The following is a 17,521-nucleotide window of genomic DNA, read 5'->3' as shown; positions in this document are numbered from 1 at the left end:
AAAACAATAGCCTAGTGCCTCCCACTATAGGTGTACCGCCAAAAACTCTTCCCCCTAAGTAACTATTTCTCTCATGTCGTTCTCTAACCTACCTACCCCCTCCATTTTCCAATATATTTTCTACCCCTTCTTCTCCTTCTCACCGTGAAGCTGAATGGAGAAAGAGGGAGTGAGTAAAAAAAGAAGAAACCGGTTGAACAGGTAGTAGCCTAACCCAGGTTTGGTTTGTCACCGTTATGTCTGTGGCGCATGCGCGCTGGTACCTGTGCTTCCTGAATAAAGGAAAGGACTAGCCTACCTGTGTCGTGCATGGACCAACCTCTGAATTCACCGTGTTGCGTGGCGCTGAATCGGAATATCAGCAGTCTTACCTGACAAACTCCCGTTACTTTAAGTCGAGGAATAGAACGTAACCTTGAAGTACGGGGACACCTGAACCAGATAACTCACCTGTAGCGACGTCATTGCTGTTTTTGTGGAGTGTGTGGGCTTGGGGAGAAAAAGAACGGACACGCACATAGAAGAAAAACGGGATAGAAGACTGAAACTGCGGAGCTACAAAGTTTGTTGTTACGGTGGAGAACAGAAAGGAGGGAGGACTGCGGGAAGAAAAGAAGGGAACGATCCTTCCCGTTTTTTTTTCTTTCACGAGGGGAAGGTATATTTTGAAGTACTTTTTTCACCAGTTTACCTGGAGCGTATTGATTCTACACAAACTTGACCGAAGAGGACAGTTTAACCGTAAAAAAAAACGAACATGCCGCGAGCCTTCCTGGTAAAGAAGGCGAGATACTCGCCCTATAAGCGGAACTGGAGCGAGTTGCCAGACGACGAGCGCGGGGACGTATATATACCAGGTGAGAGAGCTCGAGGATGGTGTTCCGTTAATGAACCATTTTGTTTCGGTGGAGCACGGCCAGCAGCACAGAATAAAATAACGGGAAATCAGCGTTCCATGACATTATTAAATAATTGTTAGGCTATAATTCATGATACATTGAAACGTTGTTTTTTTGTTAAACTCACAATCTTAAACTGTTACAATTATGTATCCAAAAGAGTAGGCTACATTCTGTAACAGTAGGCTATCGGGTAGGGAAGTTTTGGCAACTTTTTTTTTTACAATGTCATTGTAGGCCATATTCCAGGATAAATCATAGACTAAGATAACTTTTAACAACTTTCTTTGTGATTTTTATTTAACTTTTTCTGTCTTAAGGTAGGCTAATGTGTTTCAGTGTTGACATATTGCCTTGCAACGGGCAAGGCCCAATTTATAGCGTGTCATTGTTCCCATTTTGCCACAAAGATAACCACGACACCGTTACACCTCCTTCGGTCCGACCTTCAGACCCGAGTAGTTTCCTTGTTGGCGAGGGTGTGAATACGGTTGCAACACTGCCCCAATCTACCTCACCCATACATACGGCCTGTCATATCTTGACTGTGCCTTGGTTGACCTATAGGCAGCCTAATCCCCTTCATAAAACAAGTGGATCTTGATTTGCAATAATAGATTACCAATGTAGTCCTACTGTGTAGACTAGAACAGATAGGCATGTCAACTGTTTGCCATGCAGTCTACAATTAATTATATTTATTTAGTCATAGTCTGCACAGTAGCCGAATACTTGCCACTGTTTTTGAGGAAGGTTTAACCTCCAATTCAGCCTTTGATGACAAACCAGTCACATCGATTGCATCTCCTCCATGCAGATTTCAACGTACTTTTTAAGTGTATGTCTCTCTTTCGCGATCTTGAGAACAATCGCCATTGTGCCGCCGGGGTGTTTTATTGTTAGGGGCTGTGGTATCAGATAACTGAACCTAACGGGTTACTCCGCCACTCCCTGCCCCTACCTCCCCCCATGTGTGTGTGTGTGTGTGTGTGTGTGTGTGAGAGAGAGAGACCCCCTTCCTCCACCACCGTTAACTTTTAATCATTACCCTTTACGTCCTTTAAAGGTCTATGCTGCTGAAACTGACCGTTAGATTAGGATTCACTTCCTGAAACTAATGGGTTTTTTTTTTTCAAACATTAAAAAACGGTTTGAATAAAAAAAATTAAAAACCTCTCAGTAAGTTGTTTTTGATGATGTGCATTATTTGATTAGTATAAAACGTTTTTATGAAACCATTTTGAAATCAAGGGCTTATTTACCTCCAAAAGATTTCAACTTTAGGTTATTGCGTGAAGCGCCAAAACAACAGCAGGCGTTCAGGTGACAACACTAGTAGCCTAGTTATTACCCAGCTATGTGAAGTTGCCTGCCCCACCGCCTCGACTTGTCACTCCAACTACAGCTGTGATCACTGTCCAAACAATGCTTCCGTGGCGTTTATCACCGTTACCCGTTTAGCATAGGTTAGGTTACACATTTCTCTCCAATAATTCTGAGCGAGAGAATTATATAAGTATAGAATAGACAAACTATGAAACGTCTTTGCTTAGTAGCTATTGTATTATTTTAACTTTGTAGCTTCGATGAATAGTGAGAACAGGAAGAAAAAAAATCAAGTTGAGAAAAAAAACGGTGCATAACAGTGCCTGTGCAAATTTGGGTAGAATAATTATTCCTTGAGCGCGGGAAGCTTGTGTGTGTGCGCGTCCCCGCGTTCTGGTTAATGTTTAGGCCAGTAGATGCTGGGTGAAGTAACGGACTACAGCCAGGCTACTACCTTCGTCTCCCCTACACACGGTCATACACCCTTAGCAAACACAGCACACTACAGCATTACGGTCCGATCTATTGTTGACTCTCTCTCTTGTCTCCCTGCAGGCGAGGTTCTAAACTATTTTTAGTTTATATAATTATATTAGGTCTACAGTGGGCCTGAACAATGTACTTCTCGAAAAAAACAGTTAGTTTCAGACTGTTAAATGGCATAAATTCGTTTTTCAAAGACGAGATTGAACCAAGTTTTCGAATATCATCAGTATCATATCTGAACAGTCATTGTTCGCCTGGAGTCGCGCGGCGCTGGTGTGGAAGGGAGGGGTGAGCAAACAGCTCGAGATTAACTCACCAACATGTCTAATCGTGTGTGTGTGTGTGTGTGTGTGTGTGTGTGTGTGTGTGTGTGTGTGTTATCATTTAAAGTGAAATATGGCTTCAGTTGAGCCATTAAAAAACGGGTACTTTAAACGCAACTTCATCCTATTCCTATATGACGACCGGGAAGGATACCGTTATGACCCACACAAAACAATGGCTCTCGCTCTCATAAATTTGCATGCTGATTTGCGAGTTATCCGATTGTCTCCTGACCTGTTATAGCATCAACAGATTCATTGTGTGCTCTACTATTCATTGGGCTCCGGAGTGGCGCAGCTGTCTAAGGTGTTGCATCTCAGTGCAAGAGGCGTCACTACAGTCTCGGTTCAAATCCAGGCTGTACCACATCCGACCTGATTGGGAGTCCCTACCCCATTGCTGGGGTAGGCCGTCATTGAAAATGAGATTTTTTTCCTCTTAACTGATTTTCCGAGTTAAATATTTTTTTTGTGGTAAAAATTAAAAATGACTGTTTTTACAGGACACACACACACACTTAATTCAACAATTACTGGCTCTAGGTGTTTGTAATGTAGTCAAATTGGAACGTCCCTGATCAAATATCATTAATAGTAACTAAGGATGTGCATCATTACCTTTCAAGACCATTCCATACTTATCGATACAATTTTAGTTTGTTACAGATTTATTTTATTTTTTTCATTTAGGTTTTGAGGTTGGACTTTTAGCACGTAGGGCACACCGATTGGTGTCACGTCGTTAGTTTGTGTTAGCTTGTCCATCTCGTTAGTCCAAAGGTGTTTCACCTGTGCTGGCCCAGGTGATATTTAAGAGTGGCTGGCCCACTGCATAAATTGGCTTGAGAGTTAATGCCAGGGGTGTAAAGTACTTCAGTAAAATACTTTTAAGTACTACTTACTTATACTTTGAGTATTTAAATACTTAAGTAAAAAGTTTGAAGTACTACTTAAATAGTTTTTGGGGGGGTATCTGTACATTATTATTTATATTTTTTGACAACTTTTACTTCACTACAACATTCCTAAAGAAAATAATGTACTTTTTACCCCTTACATTTCCCCTGACACTCAAATGTAGTCGTTGAATGCTTAGCAGGACAGGAAAATGGTCCAATTTACACACTTATCAAGAGAACATCCCTACTGTCTCTCAACTGGCGGACTCACTAAACACAAATGCTTCATTTGTAAATGATGTCTGAGTGTTGGAGTGGTGCCCCTGGGTATCTGTAAATGATGTCTGAGTGTTTGAGTGTGCCCCTGGGTATCTGTAAATGATGTCTGAGTGTTGGAGTGTGCCCCTGGGTATCTGTAAATGATGTCTGAGTGTTGGAGTGGTGCCCCCTGGGTATCTGTAAATGATGTCTGAGTGTTGGAGTGGTGCCCCCTGGGTATCTGTAAATGAGGTCTGAGTGTTGGAGTGTGCCCCTGGGTATCTGTAAATGATGTCTGAGTGTTGGAGTGTGCCCCTGGGTATCTGTAAATGATGTCTGAGTGTTGGAGTGTGCCCCTGGGTATCTGTAAATGATGTCTGAGTGTTGGAGTGTGCCCCTGGGTATCTGTAAATGATGTCTGAGTGTTGGAGTGTGCCCCTGGGTATCTGTAAATTATGTCTGAGTGTTGGAGTGTGCCCCTGGGTATCTGTAAATTATGTCTGAGTGTTGGAGTGTGCCCCTGGGTATCTGTAAATGATATCTGAGTGTTGGAGTGTGCCCCTGGGTATCTGTAAATTATGTCTGAGTGTTGGAGTGTGCCCCTGGGTATCTGTAAATGATGTTGGAGTGTGCCCCTGGGTATCTGTAAATGATGTCTGAGTGTTGGAGTGTTGGAGTGTGCCCCTGGGTATCTGTAAATGATATCTGAGTGTTGTAGTGTGCCCCTGGGTATCTGTAAATGATGTTGGAGTGTTGGAGTGTGCCCCTGGGTATCTGTAAATGATGTCTGAGTGTTGGAGTGTGCCCCTGGGTATCTGTAAATGATGTCTGAGTGTTGGAGTGTGCCCCTGGGTATCTGTAAATGATATCTGAGTGTTGGAGTGTGCCCCTGGGTATCTGTAAATTATGTCTGAGTGTTGGAGTGTGCCCCTGGGTATCTGTAAATGATGTCTGAGTGTTGGAGTGTGCCCCTGGGTATCTGTAAATGATGTCTGAGTGTTGGAGTGTGCCCCTGGGTATCTGTAAATGATGTCTGAGTGTTGGAGTGTGCCCCTGGGTATCTGTAAATGATATCTGAGTGTTGGAGTGTGCCCCTGGGTATCTGTAAATTATGTCTGAGTGTTGGAGTGTGCCCCTGGGTATCTGTAAATGATGTTGGAGTGTGCCCCTGGGTATCTGTAAATGATGTCTGAGTGTTGGAGTGTTGGAGTGTGCCCCTGGGTATCTGTAAATGATATCTGAGTGTTGTAGTGTGCCCCTGGGTATCTGTAAATGATGTTGGAGTGTTGGAGTGTGCCCCTGGGTATCTGTAAATGATGTCTGAGTGTTGGAGTGTGCCCCTGGGTATCTGTAAATGATGTCTGAGTGTTGGAGTGTGCCCTGGGTATCTGTAAATGATATCTGAGTGTTGGAGTGTGCCCCTGGGTATCTGTAAATTATGTCTGAGTGTTGGAGTGTGCCCTGGGTATCTGTAAATGATGTCTGAGTGTTGGAGTGTGCCCTGGGTATCTGTAAATGATGTCTGAGTGTTGGAGTGTGCCCCTGGGTATCTGTAAATGATGTCTGAGTGTTGGAGTGTGCCCCTGGGTATCTGTAAATGATGTCTGAGTGTTGGAGTGTGCCCCTGGGTATCTGTAAATTATGTCTGAGTGTTGGAGTGTGCCCCTGGGTATCTGTAAATGATGTCTGAGTGTTGGAGTGTGCCCCTGGCTATCTGTAAATGATGTCTGAGTGTTGGAGTGTGCCCCTGGGTATCTGTAAATGATGTCTGAGTGTTGGAGTGTGCCCCTGGCTATCTGTAAATGATGTCTGAGTGTTGGAGTGTGCCCCTGGCTATCTGTAAATGATGTCTGAGTGTTGGAGTGTGCCCCTGGCTATCTGTAAATGATGTCTGAGTGTTGGAGTGTGCCCCTGGGTATCTGTAAATGATGTCTGAGTGTTGGAGTGTGCCCCTGGGTATCTGTAAATGATGTCTGAGTGTTGGAGTGTGCCCCTGGCTATCTGTAAATGATGTCTGAGTGTTGGAGTGTGCCCCTGGGTATCTGTAAATGATGTCTGAGTGTTGGAGTGTGCCCCTGGGTATCTGTAAATGATGTCTGAGTGTTGGAGTGTGCCCCTGGGTATCTGTAAATGATGTCTGAGTGTTGGAGTGTGCCCCTGGCTATCTGTAAATGATGTCTGAGTGTTGGAGTGTGCCCCTGGGTATCTGTAGACACATAAAAATGACATTGTGTCATATGGTTTGCTTAATATAAGCAATTTGAAATCATTTTTTACTTTTACGTATATTTTTGCAGTTACATTTACCTTTGATACTTAAGTATATTTAAAACCAACTACTTTTAGACTTTTACTCAAGTAGTATTTTACTGGGTGACTTGTACTTGAGTCATTTTCTATTAAGGTATCTTTTAGTCAAGTATGACAATTGTGTACTTTTTCCACCCCTGGTTAAAGCATTTAGTTGTCTCTCCCTATTTTATTTTCTAGACAAACAATCCTTTATCTGATCTTCTCTGTTTCTGTTTTGCTCCAGTTTTCAGTTTGCTTCCTGTCTTTAAGTTTGGTGTGGGGTTTTTTTCTTTTTCTTTTCGTCTTCAGGGTGAATTTAGTGGGCGGTGGTGGGTGTCTTTCAGGTTCCAGTTGTTGTTTCCTAGGCAACTTCCAGTGGACACCCCCCATGAGTGTCTTTCAAGAACCCCTCCTAAAACCCCACCTGTTTGGTTTAGGTTGTTGTCATTGACCATTGACTTTGTTAGTTCTCCCTTCCGTTTGAGCAACGTTTGTTTGGTTTTCTAGCTTGGGAACGTAAACAGTTTGAACCGATTCGGTTTGATTAGAGAACAAATCAATTCGGTTGGATGTGATATGATTTGATGCACTAACATTTGCTGTATAAATACATTAGTTTTCCCTTCTAAATTCAAATCTGCTGTTGATGGATCTGTCTGAGTTGTGCGTGTGTGTGTGTGTGTGTGTATTTACTATGTAGGCACCTGAGCAGACATAAGGGAGAATTAGCCATCTACCACTATCAGATTAGGGCCGTAAGGGAGAATTAGCCATCTACCACCCCGCTACCACTATCAGTGGGGCAGCAGGGGGTGGCAGGGTAGCCTAGTGGTTAGAGCCTTGGACTAGCAAGGTTACAAGTTCAAATCCCCGAGCTGACAAGGTACAAATCTGTCGTTTTGCCCCTGAACAGGCAGTTAACCCACTGTTCCTAGGCCGTCATTGAAAATAAGAATTTGTTCTTAACTGACTTGCCTAGTTAAATAATGGTAAAATAAAAATAAATCAGTAATCAGTCATTTTTGCAGATTAAGAGTTTGAGCTAGTAATGTATAAATATTTATTGCTTAGAAATGAGCTATGACAGAGAGAGAGTATTAGCTATGACGGAGAGAGAGTATTAGCTATGACGGAGAGAGAGTATTAGCTATGACAGAGAGAGAGAGTATTAGCTATGACAGAGAGAGAGTATTAGCTATGACAGAGAGAGAGTATTAGCTATGACAGAGAGAGAGAGAGAGTATTAGCTATGAGAGAGAGAGTATTAGCTATGACGGAGAGAGAGTATTAGCTATGACAGAGAGAGAGAGAGAGAGTATTAGCTATGACGGAGAGAGAGTATTAGCTATGACAGAGAGAGAGAGAGAGAGTATTAGCTATGACGGAGAGAGAGTATTAGCTATGACAGAGAGAGAGAGAGAGAGTATTAGCTATGACGGAGAGAGAGTATTAGCTATGACGGAGAGAGAGTATTAGCTATGACGGAGAGAGAGAGAGAGAGTATTAGCTATGACAGAGAGAGAGAGAGAGAGTATTAGCTATGACGGAGAGAGAGTATTAGCTATGACAGAGAGAGAGAGAGAGAGTATTAGCTATGACAGAGAGAGAGTATTAGCTATGACAGAGAGAGAGTATTAGCTATGACAGAGAGAGAGAGAGAGAGTATTAGCTATGACAGAGAGAGAGTATTAGCTATGAGAGAGTATTAGCTATGAGAGAGAGAGAGTATTAGCTATGAGAGAGTATTAGCTATGACAGAGATAGAGAGAGAGAGAGAGTATTAGCTATGAGAGAGTATTAGCTATGACAGAGAGAGAGTATTAGCTATGAGAGAGTATTAGCTATGACAGAGAGAGAGAGAGAGTATTAGCTATGAGAGAGAGAGAGTATTAGCTATGAGAGAGTATTAGCTATGACAGAGATAGAGAGAGAGAGAGAGTATTAGCTATGACAGAGAGAGAGTATTAGCTATGAGAGAGTATTAGCTATGACAGAGAGAGAGTATTAGCTATGACAGAGAGAGAGCGAGAGAGAGAGAGAGAGAGTATTAGCTATGACAGAGAGAGACTATTAGCTATGACAGAGAGAGAGAGAGAGAGAGAGTATTAGCTATGACAGAGAGAGAGTATTAGCTATGAGAGAGTATTAGCTATGACAGAGATAGAGAGTATTAGCTATGACAGAGAGAGAGAGAGAGAGAGTATTAGCTATGAGAGAGAGAGAGTATTAGCTATGAGAGAGTATTAGCTATGACAGAGAGAGAGAGAGAGAGAGAGTATTAGCTATGAGAGAGAGAGAGTATTAGCTATGAGAGAGTATTAGCTATGACAGAGATAGAGAGAGAGAGAGAGTATTAGCTATGACAGAGAGAGAGTATTAGCTATGAGAGAGTATTAGCTATGACAGAGATAGAGAGTATTAGCTATGACAGAGAGAGAGTATTAGCTATGACAGAGAGAGAGAGTATTAGCTATGACAGAGAGAGAGAGAGAGAGAGTATTAGCTATGACAGAGAGAGAGTATTAGCTATGATAGAGAGAGAGAGAGAGAGAGAGAGAGTATTAGCTATGACAGAGAGAGAGTATTAGCTATGACAGAGAGAGAGTATTAGCTATGAGAGAGAGAGAGAGAGCTATGAGCTATGACGGAGAGTATTAGCTATGACAGAGAGAGAGACAGAGAGGAGACAGAGAGAGAGACAGAGAGAGAGACAGAGAGAGACAGAGAGAGAGAATGACATCGGTTGTCACTCAACTAATAAAGCCTAATATCACGCGTTGCCATTTTAGTATTTTGAATGCTGAAGGAGATCAGGAACATGTCGTCTACTTGTCATTGGTCAGCATGCGAAGCTGAGCTCAGTGCTCAGTTTGACAAAGGCTACTGATATTACCTGGAGTTGTTCACCATATAACATGACTTCTAGATCCCATGTCTGTCAACGCAGTTGAATCAGTTGTCACAAAAGATGAGAGGTATTTTCGGAGATGGGAGTTTGAATCGTTTTTCGACGCGTGCTATATGCGGGGGGGGGGGGGGTGATGCACTTGCATCTAAAGCATTTGAATCGGTGACCGATGGGCATCGGTGAATCTTTACAATTTCTCTGTGTTTCTAATAGAGATTGTATGTAACTGATTGAATAGGATAAGTAACCTTTGCTACTAACACATGTGCACACAGAGCAGTGAGGCACATATACTGTGCGTGTGTGTGTTTAAGGAGCGTAATAGCACCAACCTGTGTCTCTGGACTGGCTGGTCAGACTGGTCCAACGGTAACTAGACTGTGTGTGTGGCATGGGCCTTCTCTGTCATAACAGACAGTTAGACACCACCCACGCTCTTATCCCAACTCTCTCTGTCCTTCTAGTGTGCGTGACTGTGCCATAATGAATCCAATTCTTAGGTTATATCTTATATATATTCTTATATCGTATCCTTTCTCTCTCTGTCCTTCTAGTGTGCGTGACTGTGCCATAATGAATCCAATTCTTAGGTTATATCTTTTTATATATATATATATATATATTCTTATATCGGATCCTTTCTCTCTCTGTCCGTTTCAGTGTCTGTCTTCCCTGTGCCCTTATTGGAGGAAACTGAAGCCAGTCCAGCAGAGACCGCCCCCTGTCTCGCCACGACGACGCACTACGAATACACCAAATACACACAGTCACACTCGGTGCGCAGCGTGATGACCCCTACAGCGGAGATGCCCTCGTGCACGGTGCTGGGTCAACCCCAGAGCCCTGGTCGGGAGTTAGAGGTCACGGGGTTAGAGGTGAAGAGGAGGGCACAGAGCAGCACCTATGTCCGCTCCAAAATCAAGGTGAGTGACTGAGGTATTTTTTTAAATGTATTTTTAGTTATGTAATCGTGTTTGGTTTTCTGAGAATATAAGACCCCAATTATCGCAGGTGACCAACTTTTTTTATTCTCTCTCACCCCATCCTTCTCAATCCCTCTTCTATCCCATTCTCTCCATCTCTCTCATTATCCCATTCTCTCAATCTCTCTCTCTTTATCCCATTCTCTCCATCTCTCTCTCTTTATCCCATTCTCTCCATCTCTCTCTCTTTATCCCATTCTCTCCATCTCTCTCTCTTTATCCCATTCTCTCCATCTCTCTCTTTATCCCATTCTCTCCATCTCTCTCCCTCTTCTATCCCATTCTCTCCATCTCTCTCTCTCATTATCCCATTCTCTCCATCTCTCTCTCTTTATCCCATTCTCTCCATCTCTCTCTCTCTTCTATCCCATTCTCTCCATCTCTCTCACTCTTCTATCCCATTCTCTCCATCTCTCTCTCTTTATCTCATTCTCTCCATCTCTCTCTCTTTATCCCATCTTCTACATCTCTCTCTCTTTATCCCATTCTCTCCATCTCTCTCTTTATCCCATTCTCTCCATCTCTCTCCCTCTTCTATCCCATTCTCTCCATCTCTCTCTCTCTTTATCCCATTCTCTCCATCTCTCTCTCTCTTCTATCCCATTCTCTCCATCTCTCTCCCTCTTCTATCCCATTCTCTCCATCTCTCTCTCTCTCTTTATCCCATTCTCTCCATCTCTCTCTCTTTATCTCATTCTCTCCATCTCTCTCTCTTTATCCCATTCTCTCCATCTCTCTCTCTTTATCCCATTCTCTCCATCTCTCTCTCTTTATCTCATTCTCTCCATCTCTCTCTCTTTATCCCATTCTCTCCATCTCTCTCTCTTTATCTCATTCTCTCCATCTCTCTCTCTTTATCCCATTCTCTCCATCTCTCCATATCTCTCTTTATCCCATCTTCTCCATCTCTCTCTCTTTATCTCTGTCTCTTCTATAGGTGACTACAGGTGAGCTACCCAGTCAGATTCCAATACCTCCCCAGCCTTCCATCCCCGAAATCACCACCACACCTGTTTCCTTGACGACGTCCCCTACTGCCCTGGTCTCCACAGTAACGAAGTCAGGGACAGGTGCTCAGGCGTCGTTTGTGTGCAAGGTATGTCACGACCCTCTCTCCCTTCTAAGCCCTTCTCTCCATCCCTGTCTCAATCCCTCTCTCCCGTCTAAGCCATTTTCTCCATCCCTGTCTCAATCCCCCTCTCCATCCCTGTCTCAATCCCTCTCTCTCTTCTAACCCATTCTCTCCATCCCTGTCTCAACCCCCCTCTCCCTTCTAACCCATTCTCTCCATCCCTGTCTCAATCCTCCTCTCCCTTCTAACCCATTATGTCCATCCCTGTCTCAATCCCCCTCTCCCTTCTAACCCATTCTGTCCATCCCTGTCTCAATCCCCCTCTCCCTTCTAACCCATTCTCTCCATCCCTGTCTCAATCCTCCTCTCCCTTCTAACCCATTATGTCCATCCCTGTCTCAATCCCCCTCTCCCTTCTAACCCATTCTCTCCATCCTGTCTCAATCCCCCTCTCCATCCCTGTCTCAACCCCTCTCCCTCCTAACCCATTCTCCCCATCCCTGTCTCAAGCCTCCTCTCCCTTCTAACCCATTCTGTCCATCCCTGTCTCAATCCCCCTCTCCATCCCTGTCTCCATCCTCCTCTCCCTTCTAACCCATTCTCTACATCTTTCTATCAGCTATGCCAGAAGAGCTTTCACCGTATTTTTACTCATCTCTAATCTTCCATCTTTCTCTTCCTCTGTAACCATCTCTCATCTTCCTCCATCTCTAATCCATCCATCTATTCCTCTGTAGCCCATCTCTTTCTCCTCTTCCTCCCAAACCCATCTCTTTCTCCTCTTCCTCCCAAACCCATCTCTTTCTCCTCTTCCTCCCAAACCCATCTCTTTCTCCTCTTCCTCCCAAACCCATCTCTTTCTCCTCTTCCTCCCAAACCCATCTCTTTCTCCTCTTCCTTCCAAACCCATCTCTTTCTCCTCTTCCTCCCTAACCCATCTCTTTCTCCTCTTCCTCCCTAGCCCATCTCTTTCTCCTCTTCCTCCCAAACCCATCTCTTTCTCCTCTTCCTCCCTAACCCATCTATCTCTTTCTCCTCTTCCTCCCTAACCCATCTATCTCTTTCTCCTCTTCCTCCCAACCCCACCTCTCTCTCCTCTTCCTCCCTAACCCATCTCTTTCTCCTCTTCCTCCCTAACCCATCTCTTTCTCCTCTTCCTCCCTAACCCATCTCTTTCTCCTCTTCCTCCCAAACCCACCTCTCTCTCCTCTTCCTCCCTAACCCACCTCCCTCTCCACTTCCTCCCTAACCCACCTCTCTCCCCTGTTCCTCCGTAACCCACCTTTCTCCTCTTCCTCCCTAACCCATCTCTTTCTCCTCTTCCTCCCAAACCCACCTCTCTCTCCTCTTCCTCCCTAACCCACCTCCCTCTCCACTTCCTCCCTAACCCACCTCTCTCCCCTGTTCCTCCGTAACCCACCTTTCTCATCTCCCTCCCTAACCCGTCTCTCTCTCCTCTTCCTCCCTAACCCATCTCTCTCTCCTGTTCCTGTGTAACCCATCAGATGTGCCAGAAGGTGTTCCAGTACCAGAGGATGTTGAACCGACACCTGAAGTGTCACAGTGATACTAAGAGACACCTGTGTAACCACTGTGGTAAAGGATTCAACGACACTTTCGACCTGAAGAGACACGTCAGAACACACACAGGTAGAACACACATACAGAAAGCCGAACAGACTCAACCAATACACCACACCAACCATTAACCACTCACCCCTACCCTTCACTGCACCCTACCTAGCCTTCACTCCACCCACCACCCACCCCACTCCCATTCTCTCCACCTAGTGCTACTCCATCTCTTCTCATTCTGCTTCTCTCCCTCCATCTCTAACCCTTCTCTCCCTCCATCTCTAAGCCTCCTCTCTCTCCATCTCTAACCCTTCTCTCTCTCTCCATCTCTAACCCTCCTCTCTCTCCATCTCTAACCCTCCTCTCTCTCCATCTCTAACCCTCCTCTCTCTCCATCTCTAACCCTCCTCTCTCTCCATCTCTAACCCTTCTCTCTCTCCATCTCTAACCCTTCTCTCTCTCCATCTCTAACCCTTCTCTCTCTCCATCTCTAACCCTTCTCTCTCTCCATCTCTAACCCTTCTCCCTCTCCATCTCTAACCCTTCTCCCTCTCCATCTCTAACCCTTCTCCCCCTCCATCTCTAACCCTTCTCTCTCTCCATCTCTAACCCTCCCTCTCTCCATCTCTAACCCTTTCCCCTCCATCTCTAACCCTTCTCCCCCTCCATCTCTAACCCTCTCTCTCCATCTCTAACCCTTCTCTCCTCCATCTCTAACCCTCCTCTCTCTCCATCTCTAACCCTTCTCTCTCTCCATCTCTAACCCTTCTCTCTCTCCATCTCTAACCCTTCTCTCCCTCCATCTCTAACCCTCCTCTCTCTCCATCTCTAACCCTCCTCTCTCTCCATCTCTAACCCTTCTCTCTCTCCATCTCTAACCCTTCTCTCCCTCCATCTCTAACCCTCCTCTCTCTCCATCTCTAACCCTCCTCTCTCTCCATCTCTAACCCTTCTCTCCCTCCATCTCTAACCCTCTCTCTCTCCATCTCTAACCCTCCTCTCTCTCCATCTCTAACCCTTCTCTCTCTCCATCTCTAACCCTTCTCTCCCTCCATCTCTAACCCTCCTTTCTCTCCATCTCTAACCCTCCTCTCTCTCCATCTCTAACCCTCCTCTCTCTCCATCTCTAACCCTTCTCTCTCTCCATCTCTAACCCTCCTCTCTCTCCATCTCTAACCCTTCTCTCTCTCCATCTCTAACCCTTCTCTCCCTCCATCTCCCTCTAGGAGTGCGTCCCTACAAGTGCTCTCTGTGTGACAAGGCCTTCACCCAGCGCTGCTCTCTAGAGTCTCACATGAAGAAGATCCACGGTGTGACCCTGCAGTACGCCTATAAAGAGAGACGCAACAAACTCTACGTCTGTGAGGAGTGTGGCCACACCGCCCCTTCCCAGGATACACTGCTCAAACACTACCACGCCCTCCATCCCAACTCCGCCTTCCTGAGGGGGAAGGGGCTGAAAGGGGGGAGAGGGGCAGAGGGGGAGGAGTCGATGCCTGGGTCGCCGCTTTCGAATGACCAGGATAGTGATGATACTACAGGGTCTGGGGTGCAGTAGAAAGAAGGGGCTGAAGGAGAGGGGAAGGGTAGGAATTACGACGGTCGAAACTGTCGTCGGGTAAATCTGAAACGTTAAAGGAACGTCCATTTTAAATATGAGCCCTGTTGAGATTAGGATTGAGATTATGCCCAGTTTGAGATTATTCTGGGTTTCACCTGGAAACTCTCCTCCCGATGTCGATTATCTGTACAAAATAAAACACAACTCTATATATTCAGTAAAGGGATTAATATATTTAAATATGTACTTTGCTATGAATTTATACAGTGTGTTTTAATGCTATTATGCATTTGATTGATGAAAATAACCAACGTTTGTTTTTGGGGGTTTACACTACTGAAAGTTCCAAATGGTGGTTTATAGGAAATCTTTTGCACAACTACTGTACACTGTAGTACTACTATAAGATGTTGTATCTACTGCAATACCAAGGTTGGCCTCAATTCCTTTTCAATTCCAGTCAATTCAGAAAATACACTGTAATTCAAATTCTCTTCAATGCTTTTTGAGGAAAATTTGGAATTAGTTTTACATTCTGAATGAACTATAACTGTACAATTGAAATGGAATTGACCCCTAACCCTTGTCTTATACAACTGCAACGACTGTTGAAAGAAAGAGATTGTGAAACAAAGTGCCGGTCATGTTTACATTCATATCCAATAGGACTTGGAAAGGATCCAACTTCTACAGAAGAGATTACTACTTGCATACTGGAAAAGCACAGTGAGATTATTCTAGCCTGGTCCCAGGTCTGTTTGTGTTGTATAGCCATCTCCACTCCACTATAGCCTGGTCCCAGGTCTGTTTGTGTTGTATAGCTATCTCCCCTCCACTATAGCCTGGTCCCAGGTCTGTTTGTGTTGTATAGCCATCTCCCCTCCACTATAGCCTGGTCCCAGGTCTGTTTGTGTTGTATAGCCATCTCCACTCCACTATAGCCTGGTCCCAGATCTGTTTGTGCTGTATAGCCATCTCCCCTCCACTATAGCCTGGTCCCAGGTCTGTTTGTGTTGTATAGCCATCTCCACTCCACTATAGCCTGGTCCCAGGTCTGTTTGTGTTGTATAGCCATCTCCACTCCACTATAGCCTGGTCCCAGGTCTGTTTGTGCTATATAGCCATCTCCCCTCCACTATAGCCTGGTCCCAGGTCTGTTTGTGTTGTATAGCCATCTCCACTCCACTATAGCCTGGTCCCAGGTCTGTTTGTGTTATACAGCCATCTCCACTCCACTATAGCCTGGTCCCAGGTCTGTTTGTGTTGTATAGCCATCTCCACTCCACTATAGCCTGGTCCCAGATCTGTTTGTGCTATACAGCCATCTCCCCTCCACTATAGCCTGGTCCCAGGTCTGTTTGTGTTGTATAGCCATCTCCCCTCCACTATAGCCTGGTCCCAGGTCTGTTTGTGTTGTATAGCCATCTCCACTCCACTATAGCCTGGTCCCAGGTCTGTTTGTGTTGTATAGCCATCTCCACTCCACTATAGCCTGGTCCCAGGTCTGTTTGTGTTGTATAGCCATCTCCCCTACACTATAGCCTGGTCCCAGGTCTGTTTGTGCTATATAGCCATCTCCCCTCCACTATAGCCTGGTCCCAGGTCTGTTTGTGTTATACAGCCATCTCCACTCCACTATAGCCTGGTCCCAGGTCTGTTTGTGTTATACAGCCATCTCCACTCCACTATAGCCTGGTCCCAGGTCTGTTTGTGTTATACAGCCATCTCCACTCCACTATAGCCTGGTAACAGGTCTGTTTGTGTTGTATAGCCATCTCCACTCCACTATAGCCTGGTCCCAGGTCTGTTTGTGTTATACAGCCATCTCCTATGGTGTTTGACAAGACTATATCTGTAGAATTGGCAAGACAATACACAGATCTGGTACCAGGCTAAGATTGTATAGGATTTACATACTGATTCTCAGGTTAGAATACACTCCACTATATAATGCTGTTGGTTTTGATATGTTTTCTATTAGTGGGGTCAATGTGTTTGAACTTGTTCTGGTTGTTTTCATATATTTTGTTTCTATAAAAGTGTTTTTGTTATTGTTTTTGAGTGTGATTTGGGCACTTGATTCTTGGCCAGTGTATGTGTGTATACTGTATAAGTGCCTGACTACTCATAAGGGAAAGTCAACCAAAAGGGTACAGAATTATATTATACTGTACTTTCTATAACTGTACAATATAGTATATACACTGAAATATATATATATAAAGAGGGTTTTTTCTATTTATGAACAGGTGTTTGAATGATTACTATATTAATGGGGTTTTTTGTTTTCTGTTAATATTTTTTATTTTATTTTTTACAATCATTCTAATGTGACTTGTATCAAATTGTATTTTTATTATATGTATCCGAACTCGGAAACTCTGAAATTTCCAACTTGGAAACTCGTTGTAGAAAAATTAGGTCAAATTTTTGGTTCCACTAGGAAAGTATCATAATCAACCAATTGGAAGCGCTACGTTTAAAAAAAAAAAAAAAACGTATGCAAATTTGAACCCTTGAGGTTCTGATTTTCCGAGTTGTCTTGAATGCGGCATTTCAAAGACTTTCTTCCCTTGTTGCCAATTTGACTTGTTTTAAGGTCTTGTTTTCCTGGTGTGTTTGATGGGTGTGGTGGGTTGTGGATGCTTCTGTATATTCAGTGACTCTTACTTTGACAATCATAGTGAGGTTGGTTGTTGCTCAATATTAAATCTGTTTCCTGTAAAGTATCAGTCTTCTGCCTTGTGTGTGTGTGTGTGTGTTTGTGAGGGAGAGGTGATAGACAGAGGGGGGGAGAGAGAAAGAGAGAGGGGAGCAAGAGTGGATGAGGGAGAGAGAGAGAGAAATATAGAGAGTAGGTGGGTGTAGACGTCTGTGAGGCAGTAGATTCCTGTTGGTCGTTGTTGGGTCTTGTTGGTGGAATCCAACGGAATCTCTAC

General features: G+C 44.3%; 1 protein-coding gene across 1 annotated transcript; it reads left to right on the top strand.

Annotated features, from left to right (window-relative positions):
* Positions 1-286: 286 nt before the first annotated feature.
* On the top strand, positions 287-17,314 carry LOC115119838 (putative transcription factor Ovo-like 1). The gene is made up of 5 exons (XM_029648727.2): positions 287-857; positions 10,052-10,314; positions 11,312-11,470; positions 12,952-13,096; positions 14,248-17,314. The coding sequence occupies exons 1-5, from the start codon at positions 758-760 to the stop codon at positions 14,577-14,579; spliced, it is 999 nt and encodes a 332-aa protein (XP_029504587.1). The 5' UTR covers positions 287-757; the 3' UTR covers positions 14,580-17,314.
* Positions 17,315-17,521: the final 207 nt, after the last annotated feature.

Source organism: Oncorhynchus nerka, unplaced genomic scaffold, assembly GCF_034236695.1.
Source record: "Oncorhynchus nerka isolate Pitt River unplaced genomic scaffold, Oner_Uvic_2.0 unplaced_scaffold_419___fragment_1, whole genome shotgun sequence".
In the NCBI taxonomy this organism is placed as follows: Eukaryota; Metazoa; Chordata; class Actinopteri; order Salmoniformes; family Salmonidae; genus Oncorhynchus; species Oncorhynchus nerka.
The sequence above is the reverse complement of the archived record's forward strand: the minus strand, read 5'-3'. Positions and strand labels throughout refer to the sequence as shown.